General features: G+C 40.4%; 1 protein-coding gene across 1 annotated transcript in view; it reads left to right on the top strand.

The window, feature by feature from the left end:
• Positions 1–16,267, top strand: part of CAMK4 (calcium/calmodulin dependent protein kinase IV) — a 149,594-nt gene extending 133,327 nt beyond the window's left edge. Inside the window, exons 9-11 of the mRNA XM_048290934.1 lie at positions 2,341–2,467; positions 4,461–4,613; positions 7,150–16,267. Coding sequence (XP_048146891.1) covers positions 2,341–2,467; positions 4,461–4,613; positions 7,150–7,320 — 451 coding nt within the window. The 3' untranslated portion in view covers positions 7,321–16,267. The remainder of the gene's footprint in view (positions 1–2,340; positions 2,468–4,460; positions 4,614–7,149) is intronic.

Raw genomic sequence — 16,267 nt, 5'->3', positions numbered from 1 at the left:
CTGTGTATGTGGCTGCATCCAGTATAGATATTCTTCTGTTCTTCCTCCTTCTAATCCTGTCCCACTCCCACTTCGAAATCCAACTTGATCTACAGGAACAAGCCAGGCCAAAAATCTACCTGGCTGTCTCTTCCATTTAGCTTTAACAGTAGTCTACATTTAGAACTCTTCTATTGTGTGTAAAACTCTGTGGCTGAATATGTCTGATGGATTAGAAACTGAGACCAGAAAGGCACATGTAAAATTACTAATTCATTAATCCTGGAGCCCAGAGGACAATGTTGCATGACTCAGTCTCATAGTTCGGTAGATGAAACCCACTACCATAGAGTAAAAAAAAACCATTTCTGTATGTCCCCCCAAAATGGAGTGGATGTAAGAGTCAACAACCATGTTACAGAGGATCTGCATAAAACTGTATCTTGTCATTAATCAAAGTGGATTTACCATTTGATTAAAAGAAACTTTGACACATATTTTGACAGAACAGTTTTTCCTGAGGCAAATTATATTAAGACCTATTGGTGAACTGTCATAATTCTAGGGAAGCCACATCTGTGGTTTTAAAAGTCAATAGGAGCAGTTCTTTTGTATTCCCAAAGCAGCTTAGAAATCCTTCTGCATGTTTGAGATGCAGAAAGTGGTCAACAAATACAGAGGCTTTGCCTGTAGTTGAGATTGCATGGATTTAGTTAGAGGTGTTATTTTACTAACTTACTTAAAAGGACACGAAACACAATCTGGTCATTTTTAGTTGGTTTTTAAGCTGCTTGCATTGACTTTTCCTTTATTTTTAGGAAATCAATTTAAAGTGAATCACCATAATAAGATGTTATTTCAAAATAAAATGAAATCAAGACCAGCTACCCTAGGTCTTGCACTGATTTAATTAATCTAGTTTGAAATCACACCCCTAGATTTACTCACCTACTATGGCATGTAGCAAAAAACCCCCAAATCTGTCTGCTGAAATATATTTTTAGGTAGAGGCATATATATAGAAACTGTTAATAAGAAAACAATAGGTGATGGTAGTGAGTTACAGTGGAAACAGAGAGCTCACTTAGGAGGCTTCCAACACATTCACAGCAAGGCTTAAGCAGGTTCTTACTGTCATGGGTTACCCGGCTCCAAAAGGCAGTTTGGGCTGAGTCAGTGAGGGGCCCTGCTCAGGGGTGTTCCATGGGGACAGCAGGGACCTGCTGCAAGCCCAGAAATGGTGGTGGGAGTGGCAGCAAACAGGAGGGGAGCAGCAGAGGGTCTCTGGCTGGCCACCACCTACTGAAGCACGAGGTTTGGAGGCTGGATCCTTGTGTTTTAATATATCTCTGCCAGACTTGGAAAAATAATGTGCCCAGAATGTGCTTACAATGAGGTGTTTCTCCTCTTCAGCAGTGGAATGTGATGCAGCTGTTCCACCCACGGCTATACACCACTCCCAAACCCACATTTCTTCCTTGAACCTTAGCCTCCTTTTTCAAGCACATTGATTGTGTTTAAAAATACAAAACCAAGTTAAAATGTAAGGTTTTTCTAGATTTGTTGCTGTCTTGATCTTTATGATCTGCTGTTGTTTTCCTCTCATCCTCTTACTGCTTGTTGCATTTTCTGGCGGCAGAGCAGCAGATAGACTTTCTGTTAAGCTCAGATCACATACTGGCTGAATAGGAAATTCACTTAAAAAAATCTGATTATGTGTGCAGGCATGATTAAAGTGCAGTGAAGCAATAAAAACGGACATTATATGAATGGAAACCACATCTATGAGTCTGCTTTCCCTGGGGCCAGCAGTGTGGATTTCTGCTGGTATCTGTGTTATTCAATATATTCATAAATGCAATCATTAGCAAGATCACAAGATTTCTAGGTTTCATGTAGGTTACCTAAGTAAAGATGAGGGCTGATCATGAAAACCTGCCAAAGGTTTTTACACACTGTGGCTGATAGGATGAAAAAATGTACAGGGATGAACATGACCAAAAATCAGTCCTAACTGGATATGTAAAAACTTCTAACTTCATGTGTAAGATGGGTTTCCTCAGCTAATTCCTATTCCTGTGGCAAGAGTTACAGGGATTCTGATAAATGTTCTATGATCCTGTATTATTTGTTCCAATTAAACACTTGTAAAAATACAAAAGTAACAATTAGAAAAGCCTTTCCCAGTGCTTAAGAATACTTACGACCACATTTCTTTCTGCTCTGTAGAATTAGGAGTTCATGAGTTTCCCAAAGTGATCTACGGGATACAAAGTGGGGAAAAATACTCCCATGAACTGTTTCTAACAACCCAAGACTAATTAAACTTTGATAAATTAATTTCTTTTTTTATCCTTGCAGACTTTGTGGCTTTGAACCATTTTATGATGAAAGGGGAGATCAGTATATGTTTAAGAGAATCCTGAACTGTGAATACGACTTTGTGTCCCCCTGGTGGGATGATGTGTCTCTGAATGCCAAGGATTTAGTAAGTAAAGCAAAAATGAGACTGGAGTATTTATATTGCTGCCACTGACAAAGAGTCCGTTTTGAGGTGGGGGCAGAATAATTGGTTAATTAATTGTTCATAATTGTTTCCTCTTGTCTTTGCTATATAGTGCTGTTAGTATCCCCTGTTAGTCCAGTGCTGTAATTTTGCACTCAGAATCATGGATATTCAGGTTCTTCTCTGAAGTAAGCCACAGATTGTTGGCAGCTGTCACAATGTTCATGCATGCCTGTCTTTCCTTCCAGCTCTGAAGTGTTTCACTGTTCCTCTTTTCTGGGCAAACACCTTCAGGGGAATATAGAAATAAGCCCTTCTTTTTGTGCACTTTTCAAGCCTGAACTTTGGGGAAGAATATAAAAAGGAATGAAACTCCCCTCATCGCCCTGCTTTTTCTGACACACTTTTTCTGTCCATTTAAAAGACTGTTTCCTTTTAAATATGGTCCATTAGCAAAATGCAAGGGCTGGCATGCTGTCTGCACTGTATTCTTTTATTGCTGGATAAAGTAATTTGGATCCAGGAGACACTGATCTGCGAAGATAGGTATGCTCGAGTCTGACTTCTGTCAATAATAACTTGCATAATTCAGTTATTTCATTAGCACTGAAAACACAAGTGCTCTGTTCCATATTACTTATACAAACTGTGCTACAAAATACTGCATCATTTGTGTTAGTGAAGTACTTCAGGATATTTCAAATGGAAGGACTGTAGAAGTTCAAAGTACTTTTTTGTTGTTCTGTGAGATATGAAGTTTTTCTGAAGCCAAAAAAATATAACTTACTGCTATATAAACAGCAGTCTGCAGGTAAAGCTCTTGTCCAAACTGCTCCATACTGTCTTAGTAAAATAAGGCTCGAAGTTTCAGGATTGAACATTGTATAGCAAGTTGCAGATAAGGATGACGGACATGACTCTCAAAACCTATACTGTGGGCAGTTCTGGGGTGTTCAGTTGAAGTGATTTGCTTAACTCAAGTTCTTCCTTGGAGACACAACCAGTATTCACCACAATGCCTGTTATCCTGCACCCACGTCAGGGCACTAAGTTTCTTTAAAAGCTCTCTGTAGGGAAATTTCAGAGAACCCTAAAGCAAGTTTTCGCTCACCCTTGGGCACATAGGAGCAGTGGAGCCCTGTGCCATCACTTGCACTCTGCACCAAGAGGCTCTGCAGTCAGGAGAGCTGGATAAGTTTGGCTCTGCAGAGTGCCACCTGTGTACTGTTACTCCATCCTCACCTTTCTTCTTTTTTTAAAACACCACTTGTCCAGAGATACAATAAAACCCATGGAATGTTGCTTGACAGGACACACTTTGTACTCAGCAGGACCATCTCCAGTCCCAGGGGTATGTTTGCAGTGCCTTTTTCCCAAAAATCTACTACTATCATGTTTGTAGAAGTGCAGGTTTGCTTGCTTTGGTGACAGAAGGAATGGTGTAAGCAGCATTAGTTTCGGGGTGGGCTAGGACAGAAACACTTGTACAGTGCTTTTTTTCATGTGTACATGTGACTGAAAGAAACATTTCCTTTGTGATGTACCTGACAGGGACTGTGTGGTACAAGTCTGCGTCAGCTCCATACACTATAATTTAAACCTTCTAATCCAGTTTAAAACTTGTCCAAATCCAAAAGTAGAGATACTGCTCAGAGATTTGAGAATCTCCTAGGGCTTTCGTGACAATTCAGACATGATAGATACAGGTCATCTGCACTGGTTGGTAACCAGTTGATTCTTTCTCTTCTCTCTTCCCCCTTAGTGGCTGTCTTAATCAGATGTTATTTATGGAGGACCAAGAAATGCCAGAAGCAAAATACTTGCAAAGACACAAATGAAAATTCTTGTTGGTTTCTTAGAATGTGTCACCTAAGATGCTCCCCAAACCAAGACCAGAGCCCCCAAATGCAAAACTAGGTAAATTTGAATGAAGAATAAGGTTGACAGTCTTTTGTATTTCTTGCTTGCGATGCAGGTTAAAAAGTTGATTGTTTTAGACCCCAAGAAACGCCTCACCACTCTACAGGCATTGCAGCACCCATGGGTCACAGGGAAGGCAATAAACTTTGCACATATGGACAACGCACAAAAGAAACTTCAAGAATTCAATGCCCGGCGTAAACTTAAGGCAAGTCTCTGCTCATGAGTCTCTGTTTGGGCTATGAAAGCATGCAATTAAATTTGTAGCCTTGCAGAAACTTTGCACATTTTTGAGGACAACAGTCCATGGTGTTATGGAAGCTTTTTATTTAAAATGTCTGATGAAGACTGAAGAAGTTTGAAGCTGATTTAGTTGATGACTGAGGCCAAACAAATAAAAATGGGTGAAGTTGATTGAAAACTCTATCTACACAGATAGAACTGCTGAGGATGTACACATCTTTCACAAAGTCCTTACTTTCCTTCTTTTCTTCCCTTCTTCCTTCCTTGTTTCTGTCCGTCTGCCCTGTACTGCTTGTGTGTACTTACAATACTGACCAGAAAGAACAACATACTGAGTAATTTCTTAATAAGCATCCATAAGTCTGGAAAAAATTAGTCTATTAAAGCATATTTTGATCCCTATGATCCCCTGAATTACCTGTATCTATCAATGCATAGCAGGGAGTTTAAGTCATCCTTCTGTACAAGCCAGAGTCAGCATTTCAGTTGTGTAGGTCCATAGAACATCACCAGGATGCTCTTTTACCATCCAGTCTACATATCTACCAAGGGGAAAGCAGGGAAACATCTTTAGGTGCAAACAGCAGGCAACTGGGCACCTGACTGATATAGAATCGGGAAACTTTCTTCTCCCCTAATCTGTTTCTCAGTTTTTAAAGATTTTCATCTGCTCAGGAAATACTTCCAGGTATTCTTCAGCACAGAAATTGTTACCAACAGCTACAGTGAAGTTGTCCTTGTAGCCCAGGGGAATAAGCAACTTCACTGAGAGCTTTAGTGAATCCCATACGAAAACCAATTCACAAAAAACTGAGCCTTAACTTTGGCTTTGTTATTTTTTTAGTAAAGGACCGTGGCAGAGAATCTCTACAGGGCAAAGGAATTTGTTTTGTCATTTACAAAGTTCTCAGAGATTGTATGTAAAATTCACATTGACATTCTGATTTTGTTTTTCTTTATGTTTTTACACCAGAGATTTTTTTTTAAGCTGATTTTATTTAGACGCCTACAGTCAATCAATTTATTCTTTTGTGATTACAAACTATTGCTTTTTATAGGTTTATTTCTTCATTACTTCTCCATTAAAGATGAAATGACCAAATTTCCAATTATTAAGAGGATTGTCTGAAGTTAGGAGTTCTTGTAGAGGTAATAGTTTTCCACAAATATATCCATAAAATAAACCATACATTTTTAGACGATTAATTCCTGGTCAAAAAAATAAAACCAAAGCAGACATCCAAGTAGTGAGTACATGAGTCAGCTGTTGCTTTGTTAGTAAGAATAATGCGTAATTATCTCCTCTTTCCCAACATAAAAGTCCATCGGCAGGCTTTTTATGTAAAGACATATTTTTATAGAATAACTCTAAAGGTCTCAGTCACAATTTGGTTTCTCATACACTATGTTGAATTTGTTTCATAAACATCCAACATGGCTTGTGAGAGTAAATTACATTGAAAGTATCTTTAGACATTATAGTATCATTGAGTGTCTTTTTCTGTCTGTAATCAGTTTTCCAAAGTCCTCTCACCACTAATGTGGATGTCTGTGATTTTTCCTTTAAGAGGTCTAGTCTCTCACTTCCAAAATTCTTGCCACTTCTTTTGGTTTATGCCTAACAGTATTTCTTCATAATCTGTTTTAGCTGATTATTTTTTATTGTCAATATTTATGTTATCTGTTTTTCATTGACATCTTTTTTTCCTTTTTATTTGTGGGAGTTTTTTGTTTGTTTCTTTTTTATGTGTGTGATTACCTCTCCAAAGGATCCACAAAACCTTCTATGTTCTTCATCTCTTCCCACTTCTTTGATGCCTAGGCAAAAGCTGTGAAGTCAAAAATAGCTTGAGTTGTCACACCCAGAGATTAGCATTTCTTTTCCTCACCTCTGTATGTTTGGTTTTTTTCAGGCAATAAAACTCTTCAAGGCAAGGGCTAATATAACTGTCTTCATGTGTGTCTTCATTTTGTGATATTTCATGTGATATGAAAGCCTACCCCCAATGTGTATTTTTATATGGCTATACTTAAGATGTTGCCCATATGCTCTGCAACATTGGGTTTGGCATATGCAACAGCGCAATAGTGATAAATACTGTGTTCCTTTGTGAAATTTTCAGGGAATAATCCGTGATAATACTGTTGTTATCATTATGACAGAAGATGATGACTTTCTTTTTTTCCATCCAACTTCAACACAGGACGCCTGAAGTAATTTCTTAAAAAAGTAAAAAAATAAAAAAATGCAGGCAGTACACCTGAAAAAAAAGTTATGTTCATGTCACCCAACCTGTAAACTTGTGAAAGCAGCCCATCTTAAACCACAGTCCAGTATTCCAGGTGGCCTTCTAAATCTACCCAGGCCCAGGCAGGTATCCAAACATGACATTCCCAGGAAGACTAAATGCAGTTGTGTTCCCTGCTGGGGCGGTGCTGAGGCTGCGGTGCCAACAGGCCGTGCCCCCTAAGCAATGTTTGCTTGGTCCTCTCTCTCCCAGGCCGCAGTGAAAGCCGTGGTGGCCTCCACGCGCCTTGGCAGCGCCAGCAGCCACAGCGCCCACGATGGCCACAAGCCCAGCCACGGCCCAGCGCCCGCCCGCGACGCCCAGCCCGCGGAGAAACCCACTCAGGAAGCAGCAGCAGCAGCAGCTCGAGAAGAAATGCCTTAGGTCGATGTTGCTCACTCGTGTCAGCAGAGATGTGCCATTTCATACACCAGCTACCTTGTCATTCAGCGAGAGAGATTAGTAAGCTTGGCCTCTCTGGTTCTGCTTCGGGGTGCCACAGGCCCCGCTTGGTGATCCTACCTTCAGTGCATGTGACTGCTTATGAAAATAGTAAACTGTTCCATTAGGCATGTCATGGAAACAGTGTTATTTGCAGTAATACCGGCAGGTGAAAACATGGGGATTATTAACTACCTACCATAATGTGTATACTTCATCTATCTGGTGTTCCTAGGTGGCATTTGAAACAAAATGCTATTTTGTTTGGTTTTATGGAAGTAGGTGTCTTATCTATGTTGTAAGTTTCTTTGAACTGTTTCCTTCCAGGTTCATAGTCCTTTGGCAGACAAAATGGAAGGAAATACAAAACCAATGCTTTTAAAACTGATGTATGAAATAATGCTTTTTATCTGTAAAATTGAAAAATTATTTGGGGATTTACATGCAAAAAAAAAAAAAAAAAAAACCAAACAACATTCCACTACTTCTGGGAAGAAATTGAAATGGTAGTTCCACTGGGCATGAAAACATACATTGTTCAAGCTTGCATTGAGAATGCCTTATTCTGACTTTTCCTGTTTATATAAAATATTTTAATAACAACCAAAATTACTCAGATTGCTGCCATTTCATTCCATAGTAAAGTCTTAGCAAAACAAAACCATAGACTAAACAAGGATTAGAGTAGATGCAGATTTTTGGCATACCATTATATTTATTCATTAAAATTCTAAACTCTGCAGCTAGAAGACTTTTTATAGGCCCTAAGGGAATAATCTGCATTTAAATAAGTTGTAAATGCTTGAAGAAAGCTATACCACAGCTTACTGATTTTGCTTTGGGGAAACACTCTTATGCGAGGTCCGGGAGCAAGTAGTATAATCTAGTTGGTTCCCGGGTAGTTTAACCTCATGAGTGAGCAGTTTCCACTTGTAATTAGTCCACATTTTCATAACAAAGGACCCCTCCTTGTAAAGTGATCCACCAGCACAGATCTTGCATCCACCCAGAGCTCCTGTGTCTTGAGTTAGCAGCTGTGTGCATCGATCAGCTTGCAAAAGTAGGGTCAGGCTCTTCAGCTATCTTGATGTTTTTGTTGAATGTGATTGATAGGAACTGAAAAACTAATGTGCATCAGTGTGTATGACCACTTACATTTGTTTGTTATCTATTTGACAGCATGTGACTATTGTACTGATATATTACAGAAATGGCAAAAAGAACCTGATGTACAAAAATGTCATTTGTGCTTGTAAAGTTTTTAATACTGATAGTTACCTAACATCCTAATACAGTCATCATTCCTCTTTTGCTTTATTTGTTTTTATGTTGCTGTTAGGCCTTGCACAATTCGCCTTGAAAAAAATATAGCAGCTACTGAAAAAACCAAGACTTTAATAAAACATTCAATAATTACATTTCCTGATGAAATAAAGGGTAATGCAATGTTATTCGTATGGTAGATTTAATAAATAAAATGTGCTCTAAATTAACATATAAAGGAGGATTAAAGATCCTGTCTTTACAGGGTGAGAATGTATGCTAGTGAATCTATTATACTTGAGATTTTTTATCCATTTCTTAGAACTCTTTGAACTTGTACAAAAAGTTTTGCTAACTAAGCAGGGTTGAAATTTAAAGTACATGCATGCATTCATTTTTCAAGGGACACACTTTGAGGTCAGCCGAAGCAGCTGGTGGGGGCCTGGCAGCTGTGTGCAGGCCAACCCAACACTTTTACACATTTTTCCCTTGAAAACAAGTACAGAAAGATTAATAACTTTGAAGAAGATTATAGGTACACCCACCTGTCTCACTTTTTACTCTCTGTCTTACCTCCTTTGAGGTAGGAAAAATCCAATTCTCAGCTACTTTACTCCACCCCCTTATTCTGTGGTGAAGTCATCCAAGTTCAGTCAGTCAGGAAGTCTGATGGGAGAGGCTGGATATCTGTAAGATTTCATCCTTCATTTGGGATAATTGCTTCAAACCTGCAGAAGTGGAGCTGGCTCCACACTTCTGTGAGATATGCACATCTGTGAGACCTTGAGTATAAATTTCTTCATCTGAGGCACGGTTTCTTGACCTGAAAAGAGGTCCCAGCTGATTCTCACTGGTGGTTTTTGCTAAGTTATTCCGCAGCATATTATAACTATGAACTGATGGCATCCAGCAGGAGACCTCTTTGTGACAGCATGATCTTCAGAGGCAGCTCAGTTTTGTGTACAAAGGCTCTGGGGCTTCAGTTGGTTTTTTGCTTTGTTTTCTTTTATCATACTCAACATTAAGCAATCAGGATGTCTGTGCTGAGTCTGTGACTACCAGTAAGTAAAGCACTGTGCCTGGCTGATACATTTGATGTATGACAGCACTTGGGTGTATGCATGCACTGGAAGACAGGAGTGTTACCTGCATTGGCTTTGTCTGAAAAATCACCTCCTGGTGGCATCTGCTACTGCTCAGACTGGGATGTGCAACACCAGTGTCTTACTGCGGCTGAAAAATGTGAACACACTTGAAAACTACTAGAGATGGACCAGATGTTTCCAAATCTGTGGTTATAAGCTAGGTAGAAAGCTACTCGTGCTCTTTTCTGTTGAAATCCTAAGCTTTAATTTTTTAGAATATTTAACATATTAACAATGTTCTTCAAGAACAAAAGGGGGAACCTTTCAATCTTTTTGAAGCACTTGAACTTAGCAAAACTTTTCCTTTAAAAGCAGATTCCAGCTCTAGCCAATAGTAGTCCAATATTTGAGAGCTAGGATGATGATCAGATAGCTGTTAAATGGCTAAGGAAGTCCTGCCTTTGCACCACATAGGGGTTTTTCCAGGTTCAGAAAGATTCCCTCCAATATAAAATAGATTTCCTGTAATTTCAAACACTTTTGCTTGCAATTTTGTGGATGACACAGTAGATTACACTGTGTGAGCCTGGTGCTGATTTGTTGGCTGAAGTTTGTATTTGACAGTGTACAAACATGCTGTAAAGAGGCAGACACACTGTAATCAAAATTCTGAATGCATAATAACATCAGGGCAAAAGTTTTTGATACAGCAAGTTCTTCAGAAGAAGTGTGCTAAGGACTCTGTCCCCAGAAATGAGCAGGCTGTTGGACACACAGAGTGACAAAAACTGCCCGGCAGTCCCTTTGCCTTGGTGAATAAAGCAAAATGCTCTGAAAAGCTGTGTGGTAGCAGAGCAGAATAAAAGCATCAACCAATAAAGTTTTTTGAGGTGGCTCAGACCAGCAGCAAGTCCCAGGCTGCAGGAGGCCATGGCTCACTGGCTGCCAAGCCTCTGCACTTTCCAAATGAATCACCTTCTCCTACAACTCACACTGCAAGCGGAACACAGACACAGCTGGCAGCCACAGGAGAAGTGAAGATAGCACCATGTTTTCTGTTGCCCAGCAGCAGGGAAAGGGAAGATGATACTGGGAGTTGTTAGTGTCCTACTCGACAGAAGGACAGCAATATCTGACAAGCAGCAAATGCAGCAGGACTATGGAAAATAAACCCTTGTTTCTAGATAAATGTCCCTCTGCTCCTGCACATGTGCTGGGTCGTCTCTGGGGTTTTAAGAGCAGCATATGAAAGTGTAGGGTGGAGGACTCCTGCAGATCCTTGCACAATGTCCTGCATGTCGCCTGCTTACAGAATGACAGACACAAGCATCAGCACAGTGCCTTGACCCCAAGCTCACGCAGAGGCTGTTTCTTCTGGTGAAGAACTCAGTTTTGTGTGGCCAGCCTTGTTGCTGCTGAGGTTATGAGTGCATAGCTTATGGAGGCATGGCATCCATGTAACAAAGATCATCAGAGGCTGACCAAGAAAGATGCACATTTAGATCTAGAGACCAGAGGCAGGGATACACACAAGTCCTGAAGATAACTAAGGTAACAAAGAGACAGGCAGAACATCCTTAAAGGTACTTTATAAAACAATAATAGCTCAAAGAATGTCCTTTGCTCCCTATCAGAGTTAGTTGAGTTGGAACATAGTGAAAGTTCATTCTTCTTTTGTATAAAGAAATTTATATAAAATTCCCTGATAAGAGCCAGCATAATACCACATTTAATTAAACAAAAATCATCAGCTGCATTGCAGAATAGAAAAATAAGGAAAGAAAAGGGAAAAAATAGGAGTTAAATATTTGTCTAGTGTAGACACAGAGCTCTAAAGGGAGGCTTGCAGAGGGTTACAAAGATGATGAGGGGACAGGAGCAGCTCTTTTATGAGAAAAAGCTGAGGGAGCTTGGCCTGTTCAGTCTTAAGAAGGGATGATGGAGAGGGGACCTCATTAATATATCAGAATACCTGAAAGAAGGGTGCCAAGAGGATGGACCAGGCTCTGCTCCATGGTGCTGAGCAATACGACAAAAGGCAATGGGCAAAAATTGATGCCCAGGATGTTCCCTCTGAACATGAGGAAGAAATTCTTTACTGTACAGTGACCACACACTGGGACAGATTTCCCAGAGAGGCTGTGGAGCCTCCCCCACTGGAGATATTCCAGAACCTGCACACAATCCTGTGCAGTGTGCTTTAGGAAACCTGGTTTGAGCAGGGAGGTGGGACCAGATGACCGCACCGATGGTCACTTCTGGACTTACCCATTCTGTGATTTTGTGATTTTATGATATTAGTTCCAGAAGATACATAAACTTTTACTGGCAAGATTGGAGATTCTTTACATCTGGGAGGTAAAACTTCTGGCCAGAGTCATTCAGTGAAGATTGCTGGAGGGTCAGTGAAGACAATCCTTTGAAGTGTGAATCCTCAACTAATATAAGAATAGAACAATAGACATGCATATAACTAAAAATTCAGCAAATACTTACATCCTCTTCTACTCCTCCAGAGTGGAAAAGAAAACATGAATGCCGTCATGATCTTAGTTACTGTTGGAAAGCATTCAAATATTGTGGGACTAGGCATAGTACAGAAGCAGGAATACAATGGAATAGTTGAAATGGCTCAATTCTGAACTTAGCAGTAAAATTATAGATTAAAATCTGAATATGTACATGAACAGATAGATATATAAAATTATCAAATAAGAAGCAGAGACTGCTGAACAATCTCTGAGAGCCAAGTCTGTATTAAAAGTTGCAGCAACCTGCTAAGCCATGTTTTGTACCTTGCCAGCATTACTCAGCTGGACCTGAAACTATAATGATTAACAGTCTAGCATACATAGATCATCACTGGATGAAATTCAGTAATCCATATCAAAGTATGAAAGATAACAAATACAGCGGTACAGAGTTTTGCCCAGCTCTGGCTCCTTCCAAGACACAGCTGCAAAAAAGGTTACTTCAGTGCCCTTGTCCTTTCTTGTGCTCAGTACAGGTGTTGAAGAGGAGTGACAACACAAGCACAGAATTTCATGATGAGTTCGAGCTGCCACAAACTGCACAGAGGCCCTGCCCAGTGATGCTCCATCCACAGCATGTGTGACTGAGAACTGACAATCTGGCCGTTTATTTGCACAACAGAAAGGTGTATATTGGCCAAGGTTTATTAAACAGCACATGTTTGCCCCTACGAAGTAGCATGGAGCTCCTCCCATAGGAAGATACATAAAGAGCAAAGCTTAAAAGAAAGGGATCGTTTATTTTTTTCCATTTGAAACTCTGGTTTCAAGAACAAGTGTTAACATTCATGGCTAAATGGCTCATAGTTATTCTTCCCCTTTGTGCTTCACTTAGTTTTTCCTGACCCAGGGGCATCCAGGAAGGGCTATCAGCTGCCAGTCAGTGGGTAAAGAGCCATCTGACACCTGGCAGGTTTCAGCTTTTCTGCCCAGACAAATCTGCTGTTGCCCTTGGTTCCATAAGATGTTTTCACTCCTGCTCTTGTGCTCCCAGAAGAGCCTGGGTTCTATCAGTCAAGTATACATGTATTTCTCTGTGAGCCACCCCTCGTGTGATTTGTCACTGCCAGTTAGTACCCAGGGAGAGGTGTTTCTACTTTGCCTCTCCATTTCCCAGACACATGCTGTTTCCTGGCACCTTCAGAATCCTTTCTTAAGAGCCTATACCTGGCTGACAGAAATAGCTCAGTGGTGTGCAACAAATGCCAGACAGACACACAAAAGAATTCAGTGTCTTGGGTTATTTTCCTAACAGAAGATGAAGGCACCTGGGCTGCTGCAGGTGCAGGATGAGGGGTTCAGAGCAAAGAGGCACCATACCAGGTTCTGCTCCTCAGCACCAGGAAGCTCCTTTGTCAGCAGCACCTTCTTCCTTCTGTGGAAGACATTGTTTAGGTCAATCCCAAAAGACAAGTCAGGCATAGGAACTCTGAGAAATATCATGTTGTGCTATGACCAGGGACCTTCTTAATAGTGTTTACATATAATGTGTTGATAGAATCGTATTTTATGCAGCATTGCCATTTACAGTGTTGGCAGAAGAAACTGCGAAGTCAGTTTGGAACACTTGGTCACATTTGTTGCCTGGAACTGTAAATAATGATCTGCTTTGTAATACAAACTCTGGAGCCAATCACTGTATCTGCATAAGTACACACAGGGAAACTCCATCAACAAGAAAACAGACCGTAATTCTTATTCCTGTGTTGGGTGGATCTGGGGTGGCTCTTCTAATTGAAATTATGGTGTTGAATGATTCGAAGCAGCTTGAAAGCTGAGGTTACTTGAAAGCTGAGGACAAACCATTGGGTTTGATTTACAGCTGCAAATAGCAAGTAATCTACCCCAGAGAGAATATATTCTAGAAGCCATTGAGTCACATTTATTCATCCACATCCACAGTGCATAGGGGTCTGCATTACCCTATCAGCCCTCAGAGCCCAAAGCATGATGATGTTACTTACAAATGTGAAATGTGCATGAATGAGCACAACTACACAAATCCCCAAATAACACTGAAGAAGAAGCGCCCACAACAAACACACCAGAGAACTCTGCTAGAGAACACACCAAAGAGAGCTCCTTTTTAGTTTTGTGTCAACAAAGGATAAAGTGAAAAGTGTCTATAAATGTGCAGTCCGAGGTTTCAAGTTTCCTGATTTCTGTTATTTTCCCGACATCCCTACTAGCCATGTTTATGGAAGTACTGCAAACAAATCTATCCAGTGACAGCCTCTTCCAGATGGGAAAACCTCACCACTGACCCCGCTTTTCATTTGTAAGACATCAAAGTTATATTGTTCGTACTATTAATATGTCCCCCCAGTCCTTTCTCTTTCAGCTTGCTAAGGGGCCTGAAGTAGTCTTTTAAGGAAAACTGAAGTTTGTCAAGAAACATTTCATGAAATGAAGCAAATGCACTGTATGTATATTTAGATAAAAATATCTTTGAAATATCTCCTAAACCCTGCTGCAGCAGTGTCCTCCCTGAGAAGTATTTTCCTTGGGAATGACAGGGACCCTGCAGAGCATCTGAGGCTGGTGCCACCATCAATGTACTGCCCTTGATGTCGTGCCTTGTTTGCTCTGCTCAGATCATTACCATCTTGCAGGGAGACTGTAATTACAAACCAAGATACTTTCTACTGAAAGTAATTAGAAACAAGGACTTTTACAACTACTAACTACAGAAAGGTAGCCAAAACTATTTCTTTGTGCTGTTGAGCACAAGAACCACTTCCTTGTTCATATCACATCCTCATGAGATATCATGCTAACGCTTCTGATTAAATAGCAGAAATTTTACTTAAGGTTCCATAAGGGGACATTGTTTTGGGATCCGGTTGTTTTTTGGGGTTTTTTTTTGGCTTTTTTTTTTGGAATACATGGTGTTGAGAGGCCTATGCTCCTGAGAAAATTACCTCCGAAATGGTTAGCTGCTCAGGGAGAAGGAAAGATGGAGAGGTGGAGGGTAAACCCTAGTCACAGAACCATAGAACTATTCAGGTTGGAAAAGACCTTTGGAAAAGATTGGTTAGGAAAGATCATGCAGTCCAACTGTTAACCCAGCACTGCCACCTCCACCACCAATAGGATGTTCTTGCAAAACAGCCGTGGTGGCTGATCCAGCTTGTCGGGGAGCAGGAGGAGAGAAGAATCATTGAGGCTGTTTTGCCTGGGGGAAGAAGTCTGTTAGTCCCCAGGAGCTATACCACCACACCCTTGCAAGCCCAGGGGTACCAAGCAGAGGCTGCCTGGCTGCTCCACACCCACAGTAAGGAGCTCATCAGCTTAAATTGGTTTTAACCTGAAGAAATGCGATATGTTAAGGGCTTGTGTCTGGCTTGGCCTTTGTTTGGAGGGTCCTGGCTGGATGAGGACCAGACCATAAGGTGGGAGTTTTGTGCTTCTGTTAATTCAATAGTGTATGGTGGATGGTTAGGGTATGTGTTGATGTTTCCAAAACAAACAGAAAAATGGTGCCTTCGACTAGTAACACAAAGTATTTTAGAAGCCTGTTTGATTTGAAGCCTCATTGATCTCAGAGCAGTGGTGGCTGGACTGTTATCAATAGCAATGAAGAATGTTGTAAATATATATAGCAGACTCTCTCAAATTAGCTCCATGTCCTGTGTTCCTGACTCTTTATTTTACTATTTAATGTGTAAGAAATCCTGTACTGTCAACACTGTTTTCTTCTACTAGCAAAGATGTAAGCAACTAAATAGAAGTTTATAGTCTGCTTGTTTAACTGTACCTTTTTGCTTCTGATTAAGCCTGTTTGTGTAGTAACTTTTCTGATACTGTGCAAGTGAACCAGAGAGAAATTTGAACCAGACAAAAAACTACTGTTTTGTTATTTCCATGTATTGTATGTGAGACCAGTGTACCTCTTTGTGTGTTTGCATGGGAATGCTGATAAGCCATGAAAAAATGCTTTGATGCTGGGATGTCTATTTTCAATAAGCGGCTTGCGTGACTGATCTGATGCTAAATAAACTAGTAAATCAA

Source organism: Corvus hawaiiensis, chromosome Z (assembly GCF_020740725.1).
Source record: "Corvus hawaiiensis isolate bCorHaw1 chromosome Z, bCorHaw1.pri.cur, whole genome shotgun sequence".
Lineage (NCBI taxonomy): Eukaryota > Metazoa > Chordata > Aves > Passeriformes > Corvidae > Corvus > Corvus hawaiiensis.
The sequence above is the reverse complement of the archived record's forward strand: the minus strand, read 5'-3'. Positions and strand labels throughout refer to the sequence as shown.